Source organism: Neolamprologus brichardi, chromosome 7 (genome assembly GCF_056152115.1).
Source record: "Neolamprologus brichardi isolate AB-2024 chromosome 7, ASM5615211v1, whole genome shotgun sequence".
In the NCBI taxonomy this organism is placed as follows: domain Eukaryota; kingdom Metazoa; phylum Chordata; class Actinopteri; order Cichliformes; family Cichlidae; genus Neolamprologus; species Neolamprologus brichardi.
Genome location: NC_142110.1, coordinates 8,463,810 through 8,490,628, shown reverse-complemented (window position 1 = coordinate 8,490,628; position 26,819 = coordinate 8,463,810). Strand labels below are relative to the sequence as shown.

Below are 26,819 nucleotides of genomic sequence, written 5' to 3'. Positions count from 1 at the left end.
TAATGAAGTCAAGGTTAAGTTCGTTTTTAAATTTTAGTAATGGTGGTTTCAAAATATTTTCAATGCACTGATGTGCACTGAAGTAGAGGAGTCATCAGTGAATAATGAAACTGGAGATGTCACTTCTAGAGCAAGACATCTGACTTAAGTCTAATGAACCACGTGCCATTCATTTCTCTTAAAATTTTATCACAGTAGTTCATTAAAGAAAACACGAGAGTGCGAGATCAGAGAGAATATGAACTTAGATTAAATAAATGAATCCAATAAGACAGAAAACATTTTAAAGTCTCATTGTACTGTTTTTTGCATCGCACAGTTACTTTTTTGTGACGCAATCGTGAGTAACTGTGCGTTACAATACAATATTATATGAGGTAATTTTTAAAAAGTAGAACGATACAGTCCTTTTGAGTTACAGAATCGGAACGCTTTTCTTGGTTCCGGTCGTACGGACGTTTTAGAGTGCAACACAAAGGAGTCACGCTTGCAAGATATCAACACTGACAGTTGGTACAGGTTTTTGTGTGTTTGCTGTTAAGCAGTGGAGTAAGCAGTGGAGTAAACCATGGAGGTCCTGGGAGGACAGTTTAGCGACATGACTCCACAGGAGCTGGCGGCTCCTGTCAACACCGTAGCTGTGAGTATGAAGACTGGAAAGGACCGAAAGTGTAGCAGCACGAGCACAGAGATGCTAACGCTAGCGTGGAGGCTGTTAGCTCATAGAGATGCAGAGTGAAGGGGAACGTCCTGTGTCCCAGTTTGTTGTTTCTGACAGATATTTTTTCTAGTGTACAATTTGGAGAAAGTGCATAAGTATGTACACAGTTTGAATAGTTTTCGCGTTATGAATAAAAACGGACTTGTTGTTTATTTGCTCTTTTTCCCTTTTTAACAGGAAAAATGGAAGTTGTTACCAGCCTTCCTGAAGGTAACAGAACACACCAGCCCTTACACACTTTTACTAAATTTTAATGCTGCTTGATTAAAATATGTTTAAAGTATGGTAGAAACTATAATAGTGTGCTGTCATGTTTATAAAAACAGTTTGAGGTGATCTGAGCTCTGTGAGATGGTGCGTTACCCTGCTGGAAGCAGCCATACTGTGGTCAGCACCAATCCTCAGCAAGCCTTGGTGTTTAAATGGTGCTTAGTCAACTGGGGACTGAAGTGTGAGAAGATAATGTCCCCCAACCAGCAGCCCCATGCTTTCATGATGTTCACACCAAATTCTGAAATCAAAACTCATTAGACCAGAAAACCTTTTTCCAATCTTATATTGCTGAGTCTGTGCAAAATGTAGCCTCAGTTTCGTGTAGTGGTGTAGTAGTAATTTGACTTACTGTTGCCTTCCTATCACTCCAAAGCAGTCAAACAATAACAATGACATGTTTATTTAAATAGTACAGGTCATTACATAGAATAGAATAGAATTCAACTTTATTGTCACTGCACATGTCACAGGTACAAGGCAACGAAATGCAGTTTGCATCCATCAAGAAGTGCTTTAGCCATAATATAGATGTATTACAAATATTTATTAGCAATAATATAGATATGTATGTATATTACAGAAATGGATCTATTATGGTATGTCATAATGTACACGGTATGAAGGTATGTTATGAATATGCTATAACTATAAATATGTACAGGCTGTAGTGAGTACAAGCTATGTACAGGCTATGAACAGGATATAAATATGAAAATCTATACAGAAATATGAAATTAAAAAAACTATACAGAAATATGAGATATACAGCTATACAGAAATTTTACATATTTTACAGAATGATTATTTATACAGAATTACATGACAGCTGAAAAAAACCCTTTGTAGGTTTATGATGTCTTAAGGCATTAAAAACAATTAAATAAAACAACAGCATCTATTAGCTGTGGGCCTGTGCGGCTAAAAAGGTTTTGAGTCTGTTTTTCAATGTACACAGAGATGTAACTGATCCTAGGTCAGCAGCCTGCTCCAAGGAACAGAGCCAGAATATCTGAAAGTACCCTCAACACACTAAGATACGATTTTGAGAACAGATCTGAAACTGATGACCTGAGATGTCTGTACTGGGTACCAAATCATCAAAAGCTTTGTGATTTCTGTGTACCTGTAAGGATTCCAAGGCTAGATTTTAAATGAGTAAGGGAAATCCAACTGATAATTTGGGGAGTCCTGAAACTAGAGCGCTGCAATAAACTAACCTCCCCTGATGTCCAATTTCTCACAGTCAGTTTGAGATAGGGATTTTCTAATCTTATATTTTTTAAGTTACATAAAGCAGTTTTGGTAAGCTTATTGATGTGGTTATCTGGTCATTTTTCTTCTGATTCCTTAGCAAGATATTTTTGGCCAAAGAAATACATTTAGTAAAAAGTGAAACATTTGAGTCCAGTATGGCCATGAAATAATGAAATATTGCCATAATGACCAAATATACCGCGTACAGCGTGTCTTGTTCTTTTACCCTGTCAAAGTTTTAAGTCATGGACCTTCTTTAAATTACTTTTCTTTGTCATCAAATATCAAAGTATCCTCCTGTGTGATGATGACAGAACAGTTGGTGGGTCTACATCTGTGTGAGTAATATTATTTGGGAGAGTAAACATGTATATCATGTGTGTTTTGCAGGTGAAAGGTTTGGTAAAGCAGCACATCGACTCATTCAACTATTTCATTAATGTAGAGGTAAAACACGAGCATGTCTTTGTCTGTTGCTGCTTTTTCATGTACATTTGGATTTTGAGCATCAATGTCTCATTTGTTCTTCTTCTAGATCAAAAAAAATTATGAAGGCAAATGAGAAAATCACAAGTGATGCTGATCCAATGTGGTACCTCAAGTAAGTCACTGTGTGCATCCACCATCACTGACTTTAACACTGCAGACATGCACAACAAGTTGTTTTTTTGTTTTGTTTTTTATTAAAAGAGGAAATAATGGATTTTTAAATATTTGCAGATACCTCAATATCTATGTTGGCATGCCGGATGTGGAAGAAAGCTTCAATGTGACCAGACCAGTCTCTCCCCACGAGGTGAGAGTAGCATGTGTTTCTGCTGTTAAATATGAACCATTGTTTACTGTGGTTTAATTAAAGTTGAATAAAGCCTTTGAGTAATCAAAAACACAGCTTTAAATGAGTTAAAAAAAAAAAAAAAAATATATATATATATATTTATATATATCATTGCACATTAATTCTCTACACTTTGGACAGATAATCACACATTAAATACAGAGGGAACATGTCTCACTCAGGCATCTCTAGACTCAGCTGGCATTTAGTTGTAGCCCTCAGAGGTATTTCTTAATTAATTATTTTTGTTACTTATATTTGAGTGCCTACACCTCCAATACTTTCCTTTAAAGATGATGAGATATAGCTGAGAGTCATCCGTTTCATCCCAAAGTGTCGTCTCAGAGATATGACCTACTCTGCGCCCATCACAGTGGATATAGAGTACACCCGTGGCAGTCAGAGGATAATTCGCAATGCGCTGCCCATTGGAAGGTATCTTTTTTTTCCCCCTCCCCTGCTTCTTTTCTGTGATGCAGACATATTTATGTTACATTTATATCAAATCTACAAATTTAAAACCTCTCCAGCAAAGCTCAGTAAGCCAACAAGTGCTAAAAAAAGATTTAGCTTTTGTGATTTTTAAGCTTTGTTTGCTGATAAACTGACCTTCTTCACTCATTTGTGCTGACGTATTCTGCTTTATAACAACACTGAAGCAATATTCATATTTTATTAATGAAGATAACTCTGCTTTTCTCAGGATGCCCATCATGCTGCGAAGCTCGAATTGCATTCTCACGGGAAAGACGCCCATGGAGTTTTCAAAACTCAACGAATGTCCCCTGGATCCAGGCACGTAACCATAGCACTCTCATTTTAACTTTTTCCCCCTGAAGGGCCTCACCTGGACCCTTAATGATGAGTTTTGGCATCTCAGTATATATCAGTAAAATGTTTGATGACCATTCAGGGCTCTAGAGTGCGACTAATTTGGTCGCAAATACGACCAAATTTTTCAGTGGTGCAACTAAAAAAAATATTTGGTCACACCAGTGTGACCAACTCTTCGGGTAACAAAAAAAAATCTCTGCAACTCTCTGTGGTCAACAACAGACACACAGTATGCCCCTATCGTGGACTAAACCATTCAGAGATAGTCAGGGGCGGGACCTCTCTGATTGGCCGTGGTCCAGTTGAAAGTGCAGGTGGATAGAGAGAGGTGAGTAGCTTGAATAAAGCGATATCGATTCATTAAATCCTGAAACGACTTTTAAATAGAACTGTGTTTTGCCAGAAACGCCAGATTCTCAGATTAAAGCTCACAAAACTAATTCAACAACCACCAAACAGCAAATGAGAGCAGGTACACGGATTCCACACAAAGACGTAAACACAGAGCGGACTCGATGCATCAGAATCAGCTTTCTCTTTCTCGGCTTTCTCACCTGATGGCCTGTACACGGACACGCTGTCGGAGCTCACCGATTCTGATGCGTCGGGTCCGCTCTGTGTTTACGTCTCTCTCTCTCTCTCTCTCTCTCTCTCTCTACTTCAAACACCCATCTCAAATCTCTGTTTTCTGCATTATTCATTTGCTTATTACCCACAAGTCTACCATTTTTTACAGCGCTGTCGGCCGCTGTCTTTTTTTTTTCTTTTTTTTACTTAAATGACCTCGGACAAGAAAGCCTAATTTCTGCTGTTCAATACTGAAGAAACTAAAACTTTTTAAAATTATGCAAAATTGCAGAATCTTTTTAAGGTTGTCTGCTATAAAAATCCAGGCAGAAAAATCTCCTTCATGTTTTTTTGTTTTATTCTCAGTTACTTTCACACAAAGGCATCTGCTGTGATGTTCACAATTCTGATGAAAACATCACAAACATAAAAAACAGACCAGCAGACTCATATCTTCGACTAGCAGCTGGTACTTACTTGTCACCCAGTTGTAGTCCAGCTTTCCTTTATTGTCCTCTTCTGAGCCGAGGGCCTGAAGAGCCAGCTGCAGCTTCTTTCTGTGCAGTGGCTGTTTGATGCCCAGCTCCTAAACATCCACAAGTTTGGATTAAACACACAACATTCCCCAGTTACTGCACAGGAAGTTCAGGGCAGGAATGCTTTTCTTCCAGTGTTGGTAAATTTATTAAATTCTTCTGCTTCATCGCACCCTCTCCAGGTCCAGCTGCGAGGCCTGTAGCAGCGTCTGTCCAGAGGAGATCCACACGCGAGCCATGTTTACATAAAGACCAAGACCCTGCTCCTGCAGCCAGTCGCACACCTGATCCTTCGGCCAGCGTGCAAAAGCTGTTCTAATTTACTAATTTCTAAACTGCTTTTCTGCCTGCAAAAGCAAAGTGAGTGAAATCCAACTTTGTCAAAGTGTTAATTGAGCAGCTTAACCATGCACTGAGCAGTATACTGTGAACAGCAGCCGAATCAAAGCTTGCAAGGATGTTAACCAAGGATCCAAAGATGGCTCTGATGTTATAATTGTGTTAACAAGAGAGTGTAATTAAATAAAAAATGTACATTAGTACCCCTGCACATTACTGTAGCTGATATTATGTCAACTATTTCTTAGTTCTAGCTTCTAAATTATATTGACTTTTGAATTCGTGCTGCTTATTAGCAAACCAAATTCTTATATAAACTAGTATGATTTGTATAATTAATCAATTAGTCAGTTTAGTTTAGATTTTAGCTGACAACCATTCAAAGGTCATCCCTTGCAGGGTTTCTAATGGGTTGCAATTGTTTTTTCGGGGTGTCTACACACACAGGCATGAAATATTTATGGATATATGTGCAGAAATATTTGTATACCAGCCCTCGTCCTTCCATGGAAACATTGTAAAATGCTCGAATTCTGCCCTGCCATTTCTAAATGTCAGGTCTTTTGCAAAATGTGTAGTAAGCAGCTACTGTTGTTACTGAGAGAAGCATCTTTACACACATTCAGGATTTTACTGTTGGAAACCACCCAGCACTTTACTGTGGACCAGTGGCATGCTGGGTGCTCATCTCCTCTCAGTCTGCTGTGTGTTGTGTCGAGTCTTGTGTTTTAGTACGTGCTTCTTTTACACATAATGGAAACTGTGACTACAGAAATGCTTAAATAACAGTGCTCAGTCTGTGGGTGGTTTCCATAAAGTCTGAAACTGGTGGAACGTCCCAGTGCTGGGCACTCCCAGGATTGAAGGTAGCTGAATAAAGAAGAGGTGTCAGTGGATGTTTGTGTGCACATGAACATCTCTATTTGCATGCTTAAACATGTACAAATATACAGCAGGGTCTTTCGAACATCAGAAGAGAAAGGGACTGCTGTGTTGTTTGGGCAAATGTAAAGACTGGGACACGGAAATGCATCTTTATTTCAATCCAAACAAAGTTCCCACTGTCCTGTTGATAGGACATTCAGAACACCAGTGTTTTAGATATTGGTTTAATTTAATATTAAACAACTGGCATATCAAAATATGCATAACATCAGATCGAAATCAAAATTCTTAGCAAAACACAATTTTTATCTTCCAGCACTACGGTGCGCTAGGTTTCTGCCACTTTGCTGCCATCCATAAGTCAAAATTTGTAATCATTATCCCAACTGGGTATCTCACAATTTTGATTTGCCTCTGCTAATCAGGAAATTTTATTTTGTTTCGTTTTGTTTTTTGTGGCTTAAACAAGTTTTTAAAAATGTATGTCTGGTTAAAGCTGTAACATTCAAAGATCATCCTGCTCAAGAGTGAACTGGAAATACATAACAATAAAAGTTTATTTTATGTGCATGAGCAAATGAGCAGACATGTTTGGGAAAAAAAAAAAAATCTGTAACCTGTAAGTTGAAATGTGAACTGAACTGTAGTTTAAAAAATAGTTTTAAAACATTTACTGTGTTTCGGGGCTAACCCTTTAAACTGGTTTTATTGGTCTTTATAGGTTTGTCAGTGACTGAAGATGATGTCTGATGCCAGCGACATGTTGGCTGCTGCTCTTGAGCAGATGGATGGAATTATAGCAGGTAAACCTCTCCCGTTAAAAAGTATCAGCGCAATATTTTACCATGACTTTTAGTACTTGTGAAAGCCTAAAGCAACAAAGTCTCTGCAGGTCTTCTAGGTTGAGTCAACATTGATAAGCCCTTATCTGGTGTCTTGTTATGGCTTGTTGCACAGCTGACATTCAAGCTGTCATGTGATACCTTGTGCTCCATCTAGCCTTTATTCTTTGCACTTTGAGTCTGTGTAACTCTAAACCAGTGGTTCTTAAACTTTTTCTACCCCTTTTAAAAGCTGGGAAAAGTTAATGCCCCACCCCATGTATTTGTCAGTCTTTACCAATAAAAGAATCCAAGTGAAGGTCAATCTCATAGCATCATTTTTTTTTTGGGGGGGGGGGGGGGTCGTCCCTTCTTTTTTTCTTTTTTTTACCTATGTAAATCTCATTCAGTCACCTATATGCATTACATTTCTCTCCATATCCCTTCCCCCCTCAGTGGGTCTATGCCCAGATGTCTGTTCACCTGTTCAGAGTAATGTTACAATGCTGGTATTTGTGTGTGTATGTATATATATGTAACCCAACCAGTGCAGGGGCCTCCCTACACCCCGGACTCTGCGTTGTGTAAGTTTTTGTTGGATTGGGGTGCACAGTAGAGAGACCAGTCGGACACAGGCGTTCAATTTGTGGCTCGGACCGCGCCGTTTATTCAGATGCTGGGGCAAGCACCACTCCAACTCTGCTGCTGGCCCTTTGCAAATCACAGTAAACACTGCGTGATTATCGACATAGTAAAAGACAACAACAAATATATAAAAAACACATTAAGCAAAAATAATCATGTCTTTACAAAATTTCTCGGTCTCAGGAATGTGTATGAGACAAAACTAACATAGCTGGACTACCAGCAAACTGTAGCTGGAAAGCTAATGCTTCATCTTGCATTACTTTTCCCGAATGAGTGCTCTGCTAACTAGCGGGAATGTAGCCCGAAATCGCGGCAGATATTACCAAATGAAACATGCACACAAACTGCTCATACTCTCATCAGACAATACATGAACCTCCCAACAAACACAATATATGCTTAGCAAACCGCCATTTTACACAGTGGAACACTTATTTTTAAACAAAAAACCAATGCAGTACACCTCTGACAGTGCTTACCTTTGCAAATCACAGTAAACACTGAACAAAGATGGCGCCCGCGCGAACAAGAAATCTGAACTACGGTGTCCTGCAGAGGACAAATGGTCAAAATTGCTAAAATTTACAATGTATATGCAGCTCAACAGCGACACCTTGTGACCTATTCCAGTCACTGCCTTACATCCGCCTCTCCTTTAAGTGATGGCGTCCCAGTCATCAAACAAAACAAAACAAAACAGTCTCACTATGTATAAAAGAATAACGGTGTGGGAAGATGTGCAGTGTAATGCGAAAATGTCTATGTGTGTATCCTATTAGTATGGGTACACTGGCTGTGTCATCCTACGTGTTTCCTGCAGCCCTCCTTGCTTTGGCCCTCTGCCACAGCTTCCATCCCCTTTCTATCTTCTTTTGATCCGCCTCTGGTTCGTTAACTCTCGACCCATAAGTCAGTCTCTTTGGGGGATGCCGACTCCTCGGCAAGTTCCTCCTTGGTTCACTTGGTCTGGGAGGTGAGTGGGTGACCCTGGCAGTTTCATTCCCCCTCCAATCTTCACTCTCTTGTCCTGCCCCTGTGTCCTTTTCCCCTGGTCCTGTGGGGGCAAGTGATCCATTTGCTGCTTCAGCTGAAACTCCCTCCCCACCTCCTTCCAGGCTATCAGCCTCCCAGTCCTCGATCGTGTCCGACTCTTCCTCGTGTCTGATTACTTCACCAGCCTGCTCTCCACTGTCCTCTACATCCTCAATCTCTCCTCTATGCACCTCCTCCACATCGAGCTCCATTTCCTCCCTTGCCTCCTCTCCCACCTGCTCCACTGGAAGAAACATACACTGTGTGAGTAGGTTGCGGTGGACCACTCTCTCTGTATCACCATTTTCCGATCGCACCACATACACCGGCATGTCTGGCTGTTTCTTCACCACAATGTATGGACATGACTCCCACTTGTCTCCGAGTTTGCTTCGCCCCTCCACATGACACACTTTAACAAGGACTCTGTCACCCGGGCTGAAGCTTTGACTCTTTGCTTGTCGGTCATAGTATCTTTTCTGGTGACCCTTAGCCTGGCGAGAGGCCTGATTAGCCTGTGCAGAAGCCTGTGACAAGCAGTCATGCAGGGTCTGGACATACTCGCTATATCCCCCCGACCCATTAGTGGTTGACAGCCCAAAAACCAAGTCGACAGGGAGCCGTGGATGCCTGCCAAACATCAAGTAGTATGGTGTGTACCCTGTTGAATCATGGCGGGTGCAGTTGTAGGCGTGTGTCATTGCATCCACATATTCGTGCCACCGGGGCTTCAGGTGAGGTTCTAGCGTCCCCAGCATGTTCATGAGGGTGCGGTTAAACCGTTCAGTTGTCCCGTTGCCCTGTGGGTGATAGGGCGTGGTGTGGGTCTTAGTGATGCCGGTGCATTTACAAAGCTCCTTCACCACAGCACTTTCAAAATTACGCCCTTGGTCTGCATGCAATTTTGCTGGGAAGCCAAACCGACAGAAAAAGTTTCTATACAGCACCTTAGCCACTGTGCTGGCTTTTTGGTCTTTAGTGGGGTATGCTTGTGCATAGCGTGAGAAATGGTCAGTGACAACAAGGACATTTTCGATACCACCTTTTGATTTCTCAAGAGTCAAGAAATCCACACAAACTAGCTCCAAGGGGGCACTGCTGTGGATACTGACCAGGGGGGCCCTGACCCCTGCGGTTGGAGTTTTCCTAAGGCAGCACCTCTCACATTGCTCGCACCAAGCCTTGATTTCCTGAAACATCCGTGGCCAATAAAATCTCTCCCTTATCATGTGCAATGTCCTCTCAAAACCAAGGTGGCCTGAGTCATCGTGGAGAGCAGTCTTGACTGATATACGCAAATCCTCTGGTAGCACCAATTGCTCAACTACTCCCCTTTGGCTGTCTTGGACGCAGCGGTACAGGATGCCATCCCTTACCACTAACCTTCTCCACTCCTTTAAGAGAAGGCGCACGTGCCCTTCAGCACTCATTCGCTCACTGCGGCTTGGCTTCTGGTTCATACTCTTATAGTGCAAGACAGGGCCAATAACAAGGTCTTTTTTCTGCCCTGCACGGATCTCCTGTTTGGTCATGGTGGGCAGGGATTCCATCCCCACATCCCTGTAAGGCTCAGTGGATGTAGGGGGCCCGAGTTCCAGTTCCTCCCCTGCAGGCGTGCCATGGCCAGTGAGGCTTTGAATATCCTGGGTAGCCTGTGTCACACCATGCCCCTGTTCATCGACACCCACCCACTGAGGGCATGTCTGTAGGATGTGCATGACCTCCTGGTTAGACATGCGAGAGAGGGCGTCAGCGTTTGTGTTGCTCTGTCCCCTCCGATACTGGACATCGAAATCGAAAGCAGCCAGCCTAGACACCCACCGCTGGCCTGTGGCATCCAGCTTTGCTGAGGACATAACATACTTGAGAGGGTTATTGTCTGTCTGGACAGAGAACCTACGCCCATAGAGGTGGTCGTAGAATTTGTCTGTGACCGCCCATTTGAGAGCAAGGAACTCAAGTTTGTGTGCAGGATACCTTGTCTCTGCTGGGCTCAAACCTCTGCTGGCGAAGGCTATGACCCTCTCAGCTCCCCCTTGGACCTGAGCTAGAACGGCGCCCAGACCCTCCCCTGAGGCGTCCGTCTGCAGAACGAAAGGCAAGCTATAGTCAGGATATCCCAGCACTGGAGCGCTTGTCAGCCTTTCTTTTAGGGTCTTAAATGCCTTCTCGCATTCATCTGTCCACATAAAGGGTGGATCGGTGGCCAGACTTTTCTTTCCCCCTCTCTTTTTCTTCCTGGGGTCACCAGCAGTTAGGCGGTACAGGGGAGCAGCTAGGGTAGAGTACCCACTTACATACCGCCTGTAGTATCCAGCAAATCCCAGGAATTGCAACACTTCTTTGCGGTTTGTGGGCCTCACCCAGTTTTTCACCCTGCTGATCTTTTCTGGGTCTGTCCGGATCCCCTCAGCAGACACTAAGTGACCCAAATACTGAACCTCCTTTCTCACTAGCTGGCATTTAGAAGGCTTTAACTTCAAGCCATGCTCCCGAAGCCGATCGAACACCAGCTGCAGTCTTTCCAGATGGTCATCAAAGGTTTTGGAGAATATAATGAGATCATCAAGATAGATTAGGAGGTGGGTGAAGTTCAGGTCGCCAAAGCAGCAGGTCATGAGTCTCTGAAAGGTGGAGGGAGCATTCTGGAGTCCAAAGGGCATCCGATTTGCTTCAAACAGCCCCATAGGGGTGCTGAATGCCGTCTTGTGTTTGTCATGCTCCGCCACCTCTACCTGCCAATAACCAGAAGTGAGGTCAAGGGTGGAGAAGTATCTTGCCTGCCCTAGAGCCTCCAGAGCTTCCTCTATTCTGGGGAGAGGAAAAGCATCTCTCGTGCTGCAGGAGTTCAGTTTCCTATAGTCAATACACAGCCTTAGTGATCCATCTTTCTTGGTTACGATCACGACAGGTGAAGCATATGGACTTTTGCTGGGCCTGATAACGCCTGCTGCCTCCATTTCTGTCAGCAACCTTCTCACATCCTGCCACTGTGATGGGGGGATCTTACGGTAAGGCAGTCGAAATGGCTTAGAGTCGACCAGAGGGATTTCATGCTGCACAGTCTTTGTATGGCCATAATCCAGGGGGTGCTGTGAGAACACACCTACGTTCCTTTCCACCAGCTCTTTAAGAAGGGAACGCTGGTGCTCGTTTTCGACGTCTGCGCCACTTAAATCCACTTCCTGGCTTGCCACAACGTGGTCCATACCCAGGCATGCTTCTCTGCCTCCGCGAATGTGATGACTGCCCTGCATCCTGTCTGAAAAGTCCACAATACTTTCCACCAGAGATGCCTTGGCCAGATGCGTGTGAGGCTTGATAGTGATAGCATGCTGGGAGAGGTTCATCACTCTTACCGGGGCACATCCTTTCTTTACATCAGCAAGAACTCTGGCGACCAGGATGTCTTGGCTGAGCTGCAGGGAGGGATGGCCTTCAATTAAGACTGTATAAGTCTTTCTTTGTGGTCCAGCTTTTATTTTGCACATTAAATCCATCTCTTTCCCAGCTTGAATGTGTACCTTACGACCAGTGTAAACAACAGGGCCCACTGTGTCATCCACATCACACTGTTCAGTGCTCTCAATCTCCAGCAGGGAGGTGTACCACTCCGGATGAGTCTCCTTGACCTGGAGAAGGAACTGCAAGCCGTAGGTTGCCTGGAGGTGGCTTCTGGAGGCACGGAGGACATTAGTTCCTACAAGCAGAGGAACAGTGGAGCGGTACTCTGTGTTAGTGACAACAAAAGCGGGCACACCCTTAAACTCTCTCCCCAACAATTTCAGGTCGATGCGTAGCACACCATGGTAGGTGACACTCTGGCCCCCTGCACCTTCTATAGGTATCTTAGAAGGTTGTAGCTTTTGTTTATGGAGGGTGGGGTGGCTGCGCCAGTACTGATGCGTAATACTGGTTATCTGGGAGCCAGAGTCGATGAGTGCCCTGCACTTCATTCCGTTGACTTCCACCTCTCCCTCATTCCTGGGACCAACTAGGGGAGTGCTCTCTCCTCCGTCACCTTTGTTCACCTGCACTGTGGGGACTTGCTGCTCACCCATGGTTGCCCCGGCGACCATGGGCTTTATCAGTTTAAAGGCTGAGCTGAGTAAGTGTTTCCCTCCATGGGGGTCACAGGCTGAGGATCGCCTGCCCATGTCTGATCAGGCCCTGGGAGCACTGCTCTGCAAACCCGGGCTATATGTCCTTGCTTCCCACACCGGTAGCATGTGACCACTGACATTGGGGTTGCAGCCCCAGGAGGTGGTCGGACTCTCAGTGGAGTGGCAGAGGATGGAGCATCAATTCTCGATTCAAGGTGGGTCAACTTGGCCATCTGCTCCTCCTGGCTCAATGCTAATTTCTTGACCATCTCTGCTAGCTCTGACCACTCTGAGGAATGTTTAGCCTTTTCTGCCTTCACATTCACACTACACTCTGATGCCACTTGTACCTGGGCATAAGTTTTCTTTGACTTGTTTTGAGGCTGGAATCTCTTTGTTTCTTTTGCTAAATTTCGGAGCTCAGCCTGCAGCTCACGGAAACTCAAAAGCCGGGGCTTCATTGGCGAGATCCTCGCATACACATCTTCATCATTAATCCCCCGTATGAACTGCCGGGTGAGTTTACTGTCACGGTCAGGGAAAGGCTTGCCTCCTCTTTGGTTTTCTTCCACAGCTCGCAGTGTTGCCTCCAGTGCTATAGCATATGAACAGGCAGACTCCCCAGACCTCTGAACACGCTCATAGAAGTCCGCTAGTAGATCTGAGGAGCTCTGTGTGTCGCCGTGCTCTCAGTTCTTCGAATGCCCTTTCAGGTGTTTGGACATGGAGAGGTAGATTCAGGACCAGCTTTCGGGCTTCACCAGTTAGGTGACGCACCACCGTGGAAAAGCGTAGGTGAATCGGGAGCTCTATTGCCTCAAGAAGATACTGCATGTCACGAATCCAGTCCTCTACAAGGACCTTGCTGTCAGCACTGCCAGTGAAGGCTTGGACATTTTTCACTTGGTGAGTCTGTATAAAACCACCGTAGGCAGCTAGTGGGGGGTTAGCGTTGGCTGCAGCCCCGCCAGGAGCACTTAAAGAGGTATGCACCTGCTGGGGGGGTATACCAGGGTGTCCACTAACTTGGGGGTCTAAAGCAGAGGTTGGTACGTGCATTGAGGCATGGGTGCCGGGTGGGGCTATAAAACCTCCATGGGTCATATTCACAATAGGGGGCATGACAGTGTTGGAGCTTATAGCAGATGAGTGGAGGGGAGCTCGAGAGTCATGGACAGCAGCTAGTGGCATGCGGGGCAAACGGGGGGTCAGCCCATGCTTTGAACTTTCAAGGGTCTGCTCGGCTGCAGAACGATTATTCATTATGCCCACTCCCTGCACTGTTAGGTGGCTTGGGGGGCAGGTGTGGAATACAGATGGCTGGTGTATGCTTGGGAGCTGAATGGAACGGTCATCGTTGGGTAAGGAGTGTTAAATGATTGGTTCAGGGTGGGCTGCTGAGTACTTTGCACCGCTGGGTAGTTGGGATATGAGGCAACATGGGGTGCCGGTGTAGCATGGACACTGGCCTGAGGAGAAAAAGCAGGGGGCATAGTTATCTGTACATCTGGCTGAAACACTGGAGGGGCTGTAGTTAGAGGGCTGTGGTTGGACTGGCTTGTCTGATTGGCTGGCACTGAACTTGGGCGAATTTCAGATAGGTGTGAGGGCACCTGCATTTGGCCTCCATAGGCTGGCAGTGGTGGGGCATGAGCTGGAGCCACGCCAAGATCAGTCTGGGGTGAAAGCATGGTTGGTGGTGGGGTCTGTTGTGTGCCCAGCCCAGAGTCGGTGAGGTCCCTGATTGGGGTGTGATACTGTAGCTGCTGGCCAGTGAAGCTGGGGAACTGGGTGACCAGCTTCGACTTCACTGATGACTGTTGGTCCACTGTACGGACGCTAGCTGTTGCCCCTTCATTCAAAAGGTGAGGCTGTGCCCTCTTCGGAGTGTCTGCATAGTCTCTCATCATTTTCACTGTCCTGTATTTCCAATTTAGCTGCACCAAAAAATGTATGTGGGTTGTATGCTTTTCAGTGTGAGTAAGTACAATCTATTTCTAGTAAAATAGAACACAACACAGATGTATGACAACTATCATCTCATAACGCAAAAAAGAATTCACAAAAAAAACAGCATTAAACTCAGAGTGCAGTTAAACAACTATCTTCAACACAGAGGTTGTGAATGACACAAATCAGAAGCAATTTCTTAACCGCATTTGATGATTATCATTATAGACAGGGAACATCAGTTAACATTCTCACTACAATTCAAGTCTCTGAGTCTTTTTTTTTTTTTTTTTCAATGACAGAAAACCCTCAAATGAAACCACCCCAAGATTTCACTTTCAAAGGATACGCCTGGGGAGGTGAAAGTCCCAGTAATACAGCTGCACAGGCAGTTATATACTTAGTTCAGTACCCCGTCAGACGGCAACACCTCTTACTGCAGCAGCGTAGCTGGGGGTGTCGGCATTGCTTTCTCTCCGGTCTCGAAGTGCCACAAATCCGGGTCACGGCACCAAAGATGTAACCCAACCAGTGCAGGGGCCTCCCTACACCCCGGACTCTGCGTTGTGTAAGTTTGTGTTGGATTGGGGTGCACAGTAGAGAGACCAGTCGGACACAGGCGTTCAATTTGTGGCTCGGACCGCGCCGTTTATTCAGATGCTGGGGCAAGCACCAATCCAACTCTGCTGCTGGCCCTTTGCAAATCACAGTAAACACTGCGTGATTATCGACATAGTAAAAGACAACAACAAATATATAAAAAACACATTAAGCAAAAATAATCATGTCTTTACAAAATTCCTCGGTCTCAGGAATGTGTATGAGACAAAACTAACATAGCTGGACTACCAGCAAACTGTAGCTGGAAAGCTAATACTTCATCTTGCATTACTTTTCCCGAATGAGTGCTCTGCTAACTAGCGGGAATGTAGCCCGAAATCGCGGCAGATATTACCAAATGAAACATGCACACAAACTGCTCATACTCTCATCAGACAATACATGAACCTCCCAACAAACACAATATATGCTTAGCAAACCGCCATTTTACACAGTGGAACACTTATTTTTAAACAAAAAACCAATGCAGTACACCTCTGACAGTGCTTACCTTTGCAAATCACAGTAAACACTGAACAAAGATGGCGCCCGCGCGAACAAGAAATCTGAACTACGGTGTCCTGCAGAGGACAAATGGTCAAAATTGCAAAAATTTACAATGTATATGCAGCTCAACAGCGACACCTTGTGACCTATTCCAGTCACTGCCTTACATATATATAACACAAATGACTTGGCATGACATCATTTGACATGAACTGGTGAAAAGTCGAGAGAAAAAAAAGTTCTTTAGTCTGATCAATCAGTATTGATGTGACGAGGTGTATTAGTGCTTGTGACATGGGTAACATGCAAATCTGTAAAGGTGCTATCGATGCTGCAGCATAATTGTAATGTGTTCTGCCATCCAGACAATGTCTTTAAGATCTTTGATTATGTTAGCAAGATTATGCCAAACCAGATTCTACTTTAATTAAAGTAGCAAAGGTCTATAAGAAGGGTCCAGAAAGGAGAGGCAAACCTGTTGTAAGGATGGAACATTTGTGACTTTGCCAGCCTTTTGTGTCCTCATCAGAAGGCTTAAAATGTTGCTTAAAAAAGGAGGTGATGCAACACAGTGGTAAACATGTTCCAACCTTTATGAAATACACTTTTTTTTTTTAACATACGCTTTTTCTTTTAATGACAGTTATTCAGTTTCAACATTTTTATAAATTGTGTATTCAGTGTTGGCTTTAAATAATGTGATTACATTTTACACAGCATCCCAACATTTTGGAAAATTATATTGTGTTCTTCAATTACTGTTAGTGCCTGAGCCACAAAATGATTGATGTCCTCTGTAATCTAGCAGATGAGAACTTTTACTCACTAAAGCTTGTCAACAAACATCACATGCAGCATAAGATGACACTGCAGTCTGTCTCTGGACTAATTTTATCCTCATATTTATTCCTGTTGTGATTCTTTTGTCTCAGGTTCCAAAGCTATAGACTACTCCAATGGTTTGTTTGACTGCCAGTCGCCTACGTCACCTTTTATGGGTAGTTTGCGAGCGCTTCACCTTTTGGAAGACCTAAGAAGTGTCCTAGAGTTGATGGACTCGGAGGAAAGGGAGAGTCTACGATGCCAGATCCCCGACTCCACAGCTGACAGCTTTGTTGAGTGGCTCCACGGTCACATGGTAAGACCCTTACTTGTGGATGTTAGAAATATCAGTTGGATTCATGGAAAGAGATAAAGTTTATTAGCAGGTCTTTAGAAATTAAAGCAAACAGACCACTTTTTGCTCTTCTGCCATCCAGAAAAGTGTAGCCTCAGGGTAAACCGTTGTAGCGCTCGTGTTGCATTTTCTGTTTTTGAAATCGGTGCAAGTTGTGTAATCTTGCCAGATCTCTCTTGGAAATTAGATTTTTAATCTCAATGAGATTTTTTTACCTGGATAAATAAAGGACTAATAATAAATCAAAAAATCATGGAAGGAGTTTCTCCTGTGATGGCTGGGCATGACGTCCTTCAAACAAACTGTAGCACAGCTGGTTTGATTCTGATTGTTGCGTGTGCCAAATTAAAGCTGTATTAATACAGAACAGTGTGGGCAAACAGTCTTGTATCCAAGTCCACAAATGGCTTGTTTGCTAAGCGAAAACGCAGAACAATTGTCCTGTACTGCTGGGTTCCCATGGAATCCAAGATGGATTAGCTGTATTGGTGTCACAGTTGATGTGCAGCAAGAAACGCACAGACTTCTTGTGAATCAGAGCAGTGACTGGCTGCAGGCCAGTGAGAGTTTTTGTGTAATACTGTAACCCACTCTGTGTACAGCAGTCTGAATGTGAGCTCTCCATTTCAACCATGTAAGGTTTTATTTGTGCAGGGTGAAGTGGTGTAGCTGCTCAGGCACTTTGATGTGAAGAATTTCAGCTGAGAACATTAGTAGACATTAAAGAGTTCTTCTAATAATTTATTTTTCTCTCCCCAGTCTAACGGACACATTTCATTGGGTGGAGGTGACCACTACCAGGAGAGGCTTTCACGACTAGAGAGTGATAAGGAGTCTCTTGTGCTTCAGGTACCTGTCTAGCAGTAATTCCATAATTTTACCATCTCCTCCACCGTCTATTTTCTGTAAAAGTCCTGTGAAGCTCATCGATGTTACTTCTCCCTCTCATCGACCAGTCAAAAACAAGAAGGGGCAGGACTTGCGTTATCAACACTGTAAACAATGGCGGGCGAGAAAACCATTTTTGTAACCTAGCAACATCAAGCATTGAAAGAATGCTTGAAGCTCTAAAAATTAAGTCAGGGGTTTGACACACAAAAAACACTTACTGATAAATATTGTTTTACTTAAGAAAATACTCCTAGTACTTAAACCAACGCAGAGTTAAAAGGTGAAAATGGAGCACAGCCTGACGTCCTTAATAAACTCAATAAATCTGCTGCTGCTCTGAAAACGTCAAGAAACCGCAAATTTCTGAATAATAGTTCACATAATGCTTTATTATTGAATTCATTTTTGTTTGTTGATTTTTAATGAATTTCCCTGGGGTGGCAAATGGTTACTAATGTAATTATTAGCCAGTGTTTGTATAATTTATGGGTAGCTACAGGTGGACTCTCCAGGATCTGGAAAGGAACTGAAACATTGTAAAACCTAACTGGAGGTTTCAAAGCTTGCTCGTGTTTCTGCCCCACATGCAAAAGATTTATTGCACTTGAACTGTGATCAGATTTGTTTAGTTCTCTCCCTCACTGTTTTTAGGAGCAGGGTATCTGTATATGTTGATTGCATGATTCTAAAGCTGCCGCCACCCCTGACGTACTAAGAGAGATTTCTCTTCTGACTTGAAACTCTTAAAAATCTATAATAGTACAAAGAGTGGAACTGATAACTTTGGCTCATCATGTTCTTTAATAACTTGGCCCTTGGTTTGTTTAATATCAGGCTTTGCTGTCCTTTCTAAAAATGTGTTACCTTGTGTTCATGCAGGTGAGTGTACTGACAGACCAGGTTGAGGCTCAGGGGGAGAAGATTCGGGATCTGGACTTGTGTTTGGATGAGCACAGGGAGAAGCTCAACGCCACAGAGGAGATGCTGCAACAGGTCTGTGTGTGTTTGTGTGTTTGTCTTACACTCTGAGGACGGGAAAGTTTGGGTGGTGCTGACTCTCAACTGGAAGAGCTGAGTTCACACCCTCCTGTCAAGTAAACATCTACTGTGTGCACTGCTGTGCTAAGTTTATAAGTGGATGTAACAGGGGCGTCTTGTTAAAACTGTTACTCATTGAGGCTTTGCAAATGACTTTTTGTGTCTCCACCTTTACACAATAATTCCTGTACTACCAGTGTTGTTTACACAGATTATTTGTTTGTTATTACAGGAGCTTCTGTGTAGAACTACTCTGGAGACTCAGAAGCTTGAGCTTATGTCTGAAGTGTCCAACCTTAAGCTGAAACTCAACAGTATGAAAAAAGAGAGGCTTGACTTTGATGACGGATTTAGGGACAGCGAGGTGAACTAATCCTCTTTGTTTCTGAATGTTTCTTTTCTATCTCACTTAACGCACACAGACACACACACACAGACACACACAGGCTCAACAATAATGAAACACTCATTTATTTTGTCCTAAATCTCGGGGAGAGAGGATCCCGTCTTATTATCAGTCTCAAAGTCATTTTTATTCCTTGTTAGTATTTGCTAAACTAGCCATTGACGGTATACCCACATTATTGTAATATTAATTGGATTTTTTTTTGTTACTTTATTAGACAAGATTTTTATAAAGATGTTGTCAGTCATTTGTTTACTAGAGATGGGAAGCTCTCTGCTTCCCAGATAGACCGAGCAGAATGTCTGGAAAGCTTTCAAACATGTCATGGTCTTGTTGTAGCAGCGCGGCCATCTTTTCCACCCCGCTGGAACAAAAAGCTGCTGTCCGTGTTCCGCCTCACAGCACATAAATCACTTCTTTTCTACAAGCAGCTTCCCCTCATTTTGTCACTGCTGCTGCTTGGAAGCACTGATTTGCTGCTTTCAAATGCATTTGTAGTCACTTTATAGAACTTTTTGCTGATACAAGTCACATTTGCAAGATGGAAGCAGTTAATGAGATGTTAAAATGATTCACTTAAATTTCATTTTGGAATCTTAGAGTTAAATTTTTATCTAGAGGACAAAAAAATGTGTGTGGGGGGGGGGGGGGGGGGGGATTATCCTTCAGTATTTAAGGTGTGACCTGTTCTTTGTTTCTTTTGTCAGGATTTGATTCTTGAAATTAATGAGCTGCGGTACAGACTGACTGAACTGGAGACTGAAAAACTACAGTATGAAAAGAAACTTAAATCCACTAAGGTGAGTCATCCCAGAGCACTTTACTGGCTGTGTATGTATCTTAAGGACTAGTTTTACCCTTTTTTAAACAGCCAAAATCCACCATTCTGTTTAAAGTCAATACTTAACAGCTGAAATGTTCTTTTATGCCCTTTAAAAAAATATAATATCTGTACATCTCTTGTTACCTGGATAAAGTTATTCATGCAACCATTTCAGCTGCTATTTGTATAGTATTATGCTGTAGTCACAGTAGGGAAAACAGTGGTTTGAGACCACAGCACAGCCAGAATTTTTGCAACTATGCAATGAGCATTTGGATCTTGTTGCCTTGGAAATGGTTCCTTTGCAGATGTGGACGAGGACTGTGATCACTCAGTCAGCTGGTATTTGCAGAGCGGCTTTGATGGATCAAAATGGTGATAATACAGTGTCGGTTTTAAATTGAAATGGGGTTGAGTTGGCATTTACAACCCTAATTCCTAAAAAGTTCAGATGCTGTGTAAAATCTGAAGGGGAGGGGGGAAACTGAATGCAATCTATTCATCCATCCATCTATGTTTTCTTTCGTTTATCCGGGGCTCTGTTACACTATTGGAGCAGCAGCCTAAGCAGAGAAGCCCAGACCTCCCTCTCCCTGGCTAACTCCTCCAGCTTTTTCAGGGAAATACCAAGGTGTTCCCAGGCCAGCTGAGAGATATGTCTCCAGCATGTCCTGCATCTGCCCTGGGACCTCCTCAAGGTGGCGGATGTCTCACCCAGGAGGCGCCCAGGAGAGATCCTAGTCAGATGCCCAAGCCACCTCAACTGGCTCCTTTCAACATGGAGGAGCAGCGGCTCTAATCTAAGTGTCTCCCGGATGGCTGAACTCCTCACCTTATCTCTAAGAAGAGGCCAGCCACTCAGTAAAAGCTAATTTTTCTGCCCCTTGTATCTGCAATCTCGTTCTTTCAGTCACTACCCAAAGTTCGTGACCATAGATGGGACGTACACCGACCGGTAAATTGAGAGCTTTACATTCACGCTCAGCTCTCTCTTCACTACAATGGACCCGCACAGCATCCGCGTCACTGCACCCAGAGCACCAATCTATCTTTCGATCTCCCACTCAATTCTCTCCTCCCTCATGAACAAGACCCCGAGATACTTAAACTCCTCAACTTGGGGCAGGAATTCATCCCTGACCCAGAGTGGGCATTCCACCCTTTTCCGCCTGAGAACAATGGCCTCAGATTTGGAAGTGCTGATTCTCATTCCCACTGCTTCACACTCTGCTCCAAACTGCTCTAGTGTGAGCTGGAGGCCATCATCTGATAAAGCCAGCTTAATCACATCATCTTTGAAAAGCAGAGAGGAGATTCTGAGACCACTGAAACGAAAAGCTTCTGCCACTTCTACACCTCCTATGGACTTTCTGTCCATAGGAGTTCTAACTTTTTGGAATTTTTTTGTACTTGCAATGTGTTTGTGATTAATCTGCAAAAGTTGCAAATCTGTTGACATATGTGGCCAATCTGTTGCTGTCTACGTACACAGAATTTTGCATCAAAAATGTATTTATATTCAGGGTCCAGCCAGAACATCATAAATTTGAAACAGAAATTTCAAAGTTCCTCCACAAATGGTGCCACACTGCTGCAGGATGGTGATTCAACTTCTTCAAAATGACACTGGTGCTCAGCAGCCTTCCTTTTTATGTGGGATATAACCACAATGCAGCCACTGACTTGAGTCCTCTATTGCAAAAAGGCTCATCATAGATGATTTGCACTCACTGGAACAGTGACTCTGATTGATTGCAGTGTAATGGGGTGTTATGAATTAGATGACATATTGACAAACCTTTACCAAATTGTCTGAGAAGGAGTTCAGTTATTTTGAGTCAAATTGCCTTCTGCCAGGTAACTGATGCAATTGCTTTGAAGGTGGTCAGTCAGAGGCTGGGGGATTACTAACCACCATGTTTTTTTCCTCTCTCCTGGTCACAAAGAGCTTGTCACCCTTTTGCCTCTTAATCCAATTCCATTAACAACATCTAAGATTTTTTCGTGTTATTTAGGATTTTTTTTCCTTCTCATTCAGAGATTCTCATGGCTGTTTGAATGCTGTGAATTTAGGTTTTGGTTGCAAAAGGAAACGAGTTCAAATATCAAATGGACCCTTAATTGTTACAACACAGACAAGAAAATTGTTTGTTTTACAGTTTGAAAAGAGAAGTTAACCAAGAACACAAAAAGCTAAACTAAACTAGGTGAAGGCCAGCTGACCATCAGACTGCCACCACCCTTTTATATGCTGACGTTAGAAAAGGTGAAGGAGGGACTCTGCTTACTAGAATTTTCCAGATGATTGCTTTGGATGTTTTCTATCGTATGCTTCTTGAACTGCATGTAGTAACTGCGTGTAGCTTTGGGGGTTTTGTTGTTTGTTGCGGTGCCTACTTTTAATCTGCTTTAGTGGTCATTTTCCTGGAAATTTAGATATTCAACATTTCTTGATCTCTTTTTATCTTCTCTCCTTCCCATTTCTGTTTTCTTCTTCTTTCCGTGGCTTGTCTCTTTACTGCTAGTCACTAATGGCCAAACTTTCTAGCCTGAAAATCAAAATGGGCCAGATGCAGTATGAGAAACAGAGGAAAGAGCACAAACTCCAGGCGATGAAGGTCGGCTTTTCCCAGGATGACTGTTGTGCTTGCTGTATGATTATGGTTTTTTGACCTCTCCCTTTGGCACCTCTTCTTCTTCTTCTTCTTTTTAATTTTTGAGGCATAAAACGATTAAATCTGGTTAGATTCTGTTTTCACGCTCAAAAATGTATGTATTTTTGCAAATAATTTACTTGACCACGCATTACTGCATTTTGCTATAATGCATGGTTAAGTCAAGTGCAATCAGAAACACCACTTCCTTAAGTCTGCATTTACTAGGCACCAATTTTATAATTTCTTGTCCTGTTTAGTCTCTCATCCAGATGAAACTCTTAGAAAGAGGCTGAAAGAAAAACGTAAGGGGGGTTTTTATGTCCGTGATTTTATTATTGCACTCACCTCCACCCCTATTTGCATGAACGAGCATGAGCCATCTGAACTCTGCTTGTCCATTATAACCAGTTGCAGTGCTAGTACCCGACCACAGCGCGCCACATCTCAACTTTTTTTTTTTAATGGCACGAATCTTGTCACTGAGTTTTTAATGCCCGGCTACAACAGCAACAAGAACAGTTTGCCTTGTGTTGTTAGCAGGAATGAAGAATGAACTGTTTGTTGTGACCCTTCAGACTGCTTACTCCACCTTCTGACTCATGTCTTCCAACGTTAATCACCTACCTCTCTTCACCAGCAACCTGTGTGTGCGTGTGTGCGCACCCTGCTAACCTGTCCTGCTGTTGTGCTTTTCAGTTTCTTTCATGTACAGCTGTCTTAATAAATGTCCACTTTCCCATCAGTTATATATACTATACTCTACATTCATCTGTATAGAACAGTTTCATTTTTCATGCACAGCACACGCACTCTCCATGATTCTCTATATTGAAGTACAAATTACAAGTGTCCATTTTAAGAATCCTATTGACTAAAGCAAAAACACAAGCTACCTTCATGTCTTGAGCATACCTTTTAAACATTTACAGTGCAGGTGAGGAAAAATAAGCGAGGCCCCCGAGTTTAATAACTAGTCAAACTTTTCTTGGGTAGAAGTAACCTTGAATAAACATTTGTAGCTGTAGACCAGACCAGTTTAATGTTTAACAGACAGTTTATCCTTAGGACTGCTTCTGCTCAGCCAGATTCTCAAAATGTTTCAGTATAAATGAGTTTCTTGAGGTAATTCTGCAGCTTTTCTATCAGGTTCACTCCAGAAGAAGGATTTTCTTTGTTTGTAGTCATCCTTGAGTAGATTTATCTCAAAGTTTTGGCCTTTTGTTTCACTGCCAACTAGGGATGCAACGATACCAATTTTTTCAAACCGATACTTGGATCTGAGTACTTGCCGATACAGAGTACAAAAAAACGATACTTCTACCACACACACACACACACACACAAATACAATTAATTGGAAGACAGGTTTTATTATATTCCCTGCCGATAAAAAATAAAATCTTAATAAAAATGACCACAAAAAAATTTCAAGTGAAAAATAAGCACTTCTGTTAAATTATTGCAGAGTCTCCACTTTGTAATTTTACAAAATATCACTGAACTATTGGCACTGTCTCGAGCTTTCAGAATAATAAATAAACACTTCTGTTTGGAATAAAATAAATACAAATTAGGTTTGCGAATAAAATAAACTTTTAAATTATTGCAGAGTGTCCATATTGTAAACAAACAAACAAAATAATTCTTATTAAATAAATAATAAAATATAAAAAATTATAAAATAAATAATAAATAAAATAATAATTGGCCCCCTAGTGGCCAATCTAAAAAACTACAACAGAAATGACAAGCCTCCCTCTGATTAATGAAATAAGTTGGTATCGGTTCATGGTATCGGTTAACTTTTACGAGTATGAGTACACACACATTTTACAGTATCGGCCCCTGATACCCGATACCAGTATCGGTATCGGTGCATCCCTACTGCCAACAATAACAGTTTGAGAGATATAAGCATAATTTGCAGTGTAAAAAAATTAGGAAACTGAACAAGTGGAGGACAAAAAAAGTTCTGTTCATCCATCTGTTTTCTAAAGTATCAGAAATGTTCTCAGTGAAAGGGTGGCTGTGAAGAAAGAAGGGAAACTGGTAGAAAAGGCTGAGGTATGCCAAAATACACAAGTACTGAAAGGGACCGCTATCAGAGTGTGTGTCAGTGTGTTGAAAAGTGGAAATGTTTGAGCAAAGGTTAACATGTAAAACACCCGCTCACACCAACACTGTGTGTACGTTTGGTTTCTAAAAAGCAGTGTGGCCGTGATGTTGCTGGACTGACAGCCTGTAATGTTGCATCCTGTATGTTTAAATTTTACATATCCTCACATTTTAACACCCTCAAACTTCACACCAGGAACTCTTTCATTAATCTTTTTCTCTCCTCTCTAGATGTGGAAGTCCAGAGGATGAAGAAGGCAGTGGAGTCTTTGATGGCAGCAAATGAAGAAAAGGTACATGTGACCAACTAGGATTCACCGTGTATCACATCCCAGCTACCCAAAGCTGCTCCGGGGGGGGGGATAAACTGACCTCATTTTTCTTTTTCATTACCTTTTCCTTTGCAGGATCGTAAAATTGAAGAACTGAAACAGTCACTGCTGCGGTACAAGAAAGTACAAGACATGGTGATGTCCGTGCAGGGAAAGAAAGGTTACAATCTAAAAATTTAAGTATTTTGACAAATTTACATAAAATTTGATTCACAGCATTTAAAAACTGACATTAATGATGTGCTAAAATAATGCATTTTAAGCTTTAGCTGCCACACAGACCCTTCAGCTATCCCTGGGTTGCTTGCCTTTTCCCCTTGTTGTTTGTATAGTTTTGTGTGCGAAAACTTTTGAGCTACTTCCTACATCTTGTGAACAGGATCATGTGTTAAATAATTTGATTTTATATTTTGGTCCATTACAGAAACAAAGACAAATGATAATGAGCACGTTGAGAGTTCTGGTGATGGATGGGCCACAGTCCGAGCTAGCCCTCCGTCTGTGGAGTCCGAAAAACAAGAAGGCACGGATGCTGAACAACTGAGAGGGAAAAGCCCAGATGAGGTTTGTGGAGAGGGAGAGGAGATGCAGCAAAGGGCCACGGGTCGGTCTCAAACTTGGTCGGTGCGTCTCAGTCATGTGGCATGCGGTTGCCTGTGTCGGACTATAATATTATTTTATGCCATGTTAGACCCCTAATTAAAGATTGTGAATTATTATGTAGTTTTAGTTTGCATTATGCTCCTGAATTAGAAGAAGGTGGTAACTATTACATTTGGTAAATTGATTTGCATTACATTAGACTGCTGATTTATTGTGAATGGATGATATTGTTTTATGATGCATTATACTGCTGAGTTATAAGAAATATTGTTCACAGAAAGTCATCGCCTTATTTGTCTGATTAGAAGAGAACAGAGCATACTGCCCCATCTCATCAGGAGCAGATAAACAGGGAGCCAAGGTCGTAGCTTAGGCGCTGTGTGAGAAAGATGTGAATGTTTAGGCTTTTATGATTAGGTGGGGGCCACTAGAGGCTATAAGAGTTTGATCAAGGCTCCACCATTTTGAGTTCTGATGCTGTCTGCTGTATGGTGTCCATCTCCCACGCGTGTGTTCATTAAATCATCGTTTGACTTGACCCGGCCGGACCAGTGTGGTTATTTTGGTTTTCCTCCTGTATCCATTCCCAATATTTGAATCCGTAACAGTTTTGGGGGCTCGTCCTGTGGTATTGAGGAGGAAAGTTTTGGAGGCTTGGACGGTCCGAGGTGGTCAGACGGGCAGACATTATCCGGCAATCGAACTGAGTGGACAGGCGCCTTTATAAAAGAGGTAGGCACAGGCCTGTTGATTTTATCCGAAGTGTGCTGAATTGGACGATAAAATTAAATGTCTATTCAGTAAAAGTTGCCGGTGAGTGTCTGTTTTGATTTTGAGGAAAAAATCTCATGAGTGTTGAAATTTGAAGT

General features: G+C 42.7%; 1 protein-coding gene across 1 annotated transcript; it reads left to right on the top strand.

Annotated features, from left to right (window-relative positions):
* The first annotated feature begins 485 nt into the window (after positions 1-485).
* On the top strand, positions 486-25,507 carry LOC148101937 (liprin-beta-1-like). The gene is made up of 16 exons (XM_087843010.1): positions 486-640; positions 899-931; positions 2,639-2,695; positions 2,784-2,849; positions 2,969-3,044; positions 3,421-3,521; positions 3,790-3,881; positions 5,206-5,383; positions 6,969-7,050; positions 16,841-17,046; positions 17,845-17,934; positions 18,856-18,969; positions 19,247-19,378; positions 20,128-20,220; positions 25,247-25,308; positions 25,423-25,507. The coding sequence occupies exons 9-15, from the start codon at positions 6,987-6,989 to the stop codon at positions 25,265-25,267; spliced, it is 720 nt and encodes a 239-aa protein (XP_087699136.1). The 5' UTR covers positions 486-640; positions 899-931; positions 2,639-2,695; positions 2,784-2,849; positions 2,969-3,044; positions 3,421-3,521; positions 3,790-3,881; positions 5,206-5,383; positions 6,969-6,986; the 3' UTR covers positions 25,268-25,308; positions 25,423-25,507.
* Positions 25,508-26,819: the final 1,312 nt, after the last annotated feature.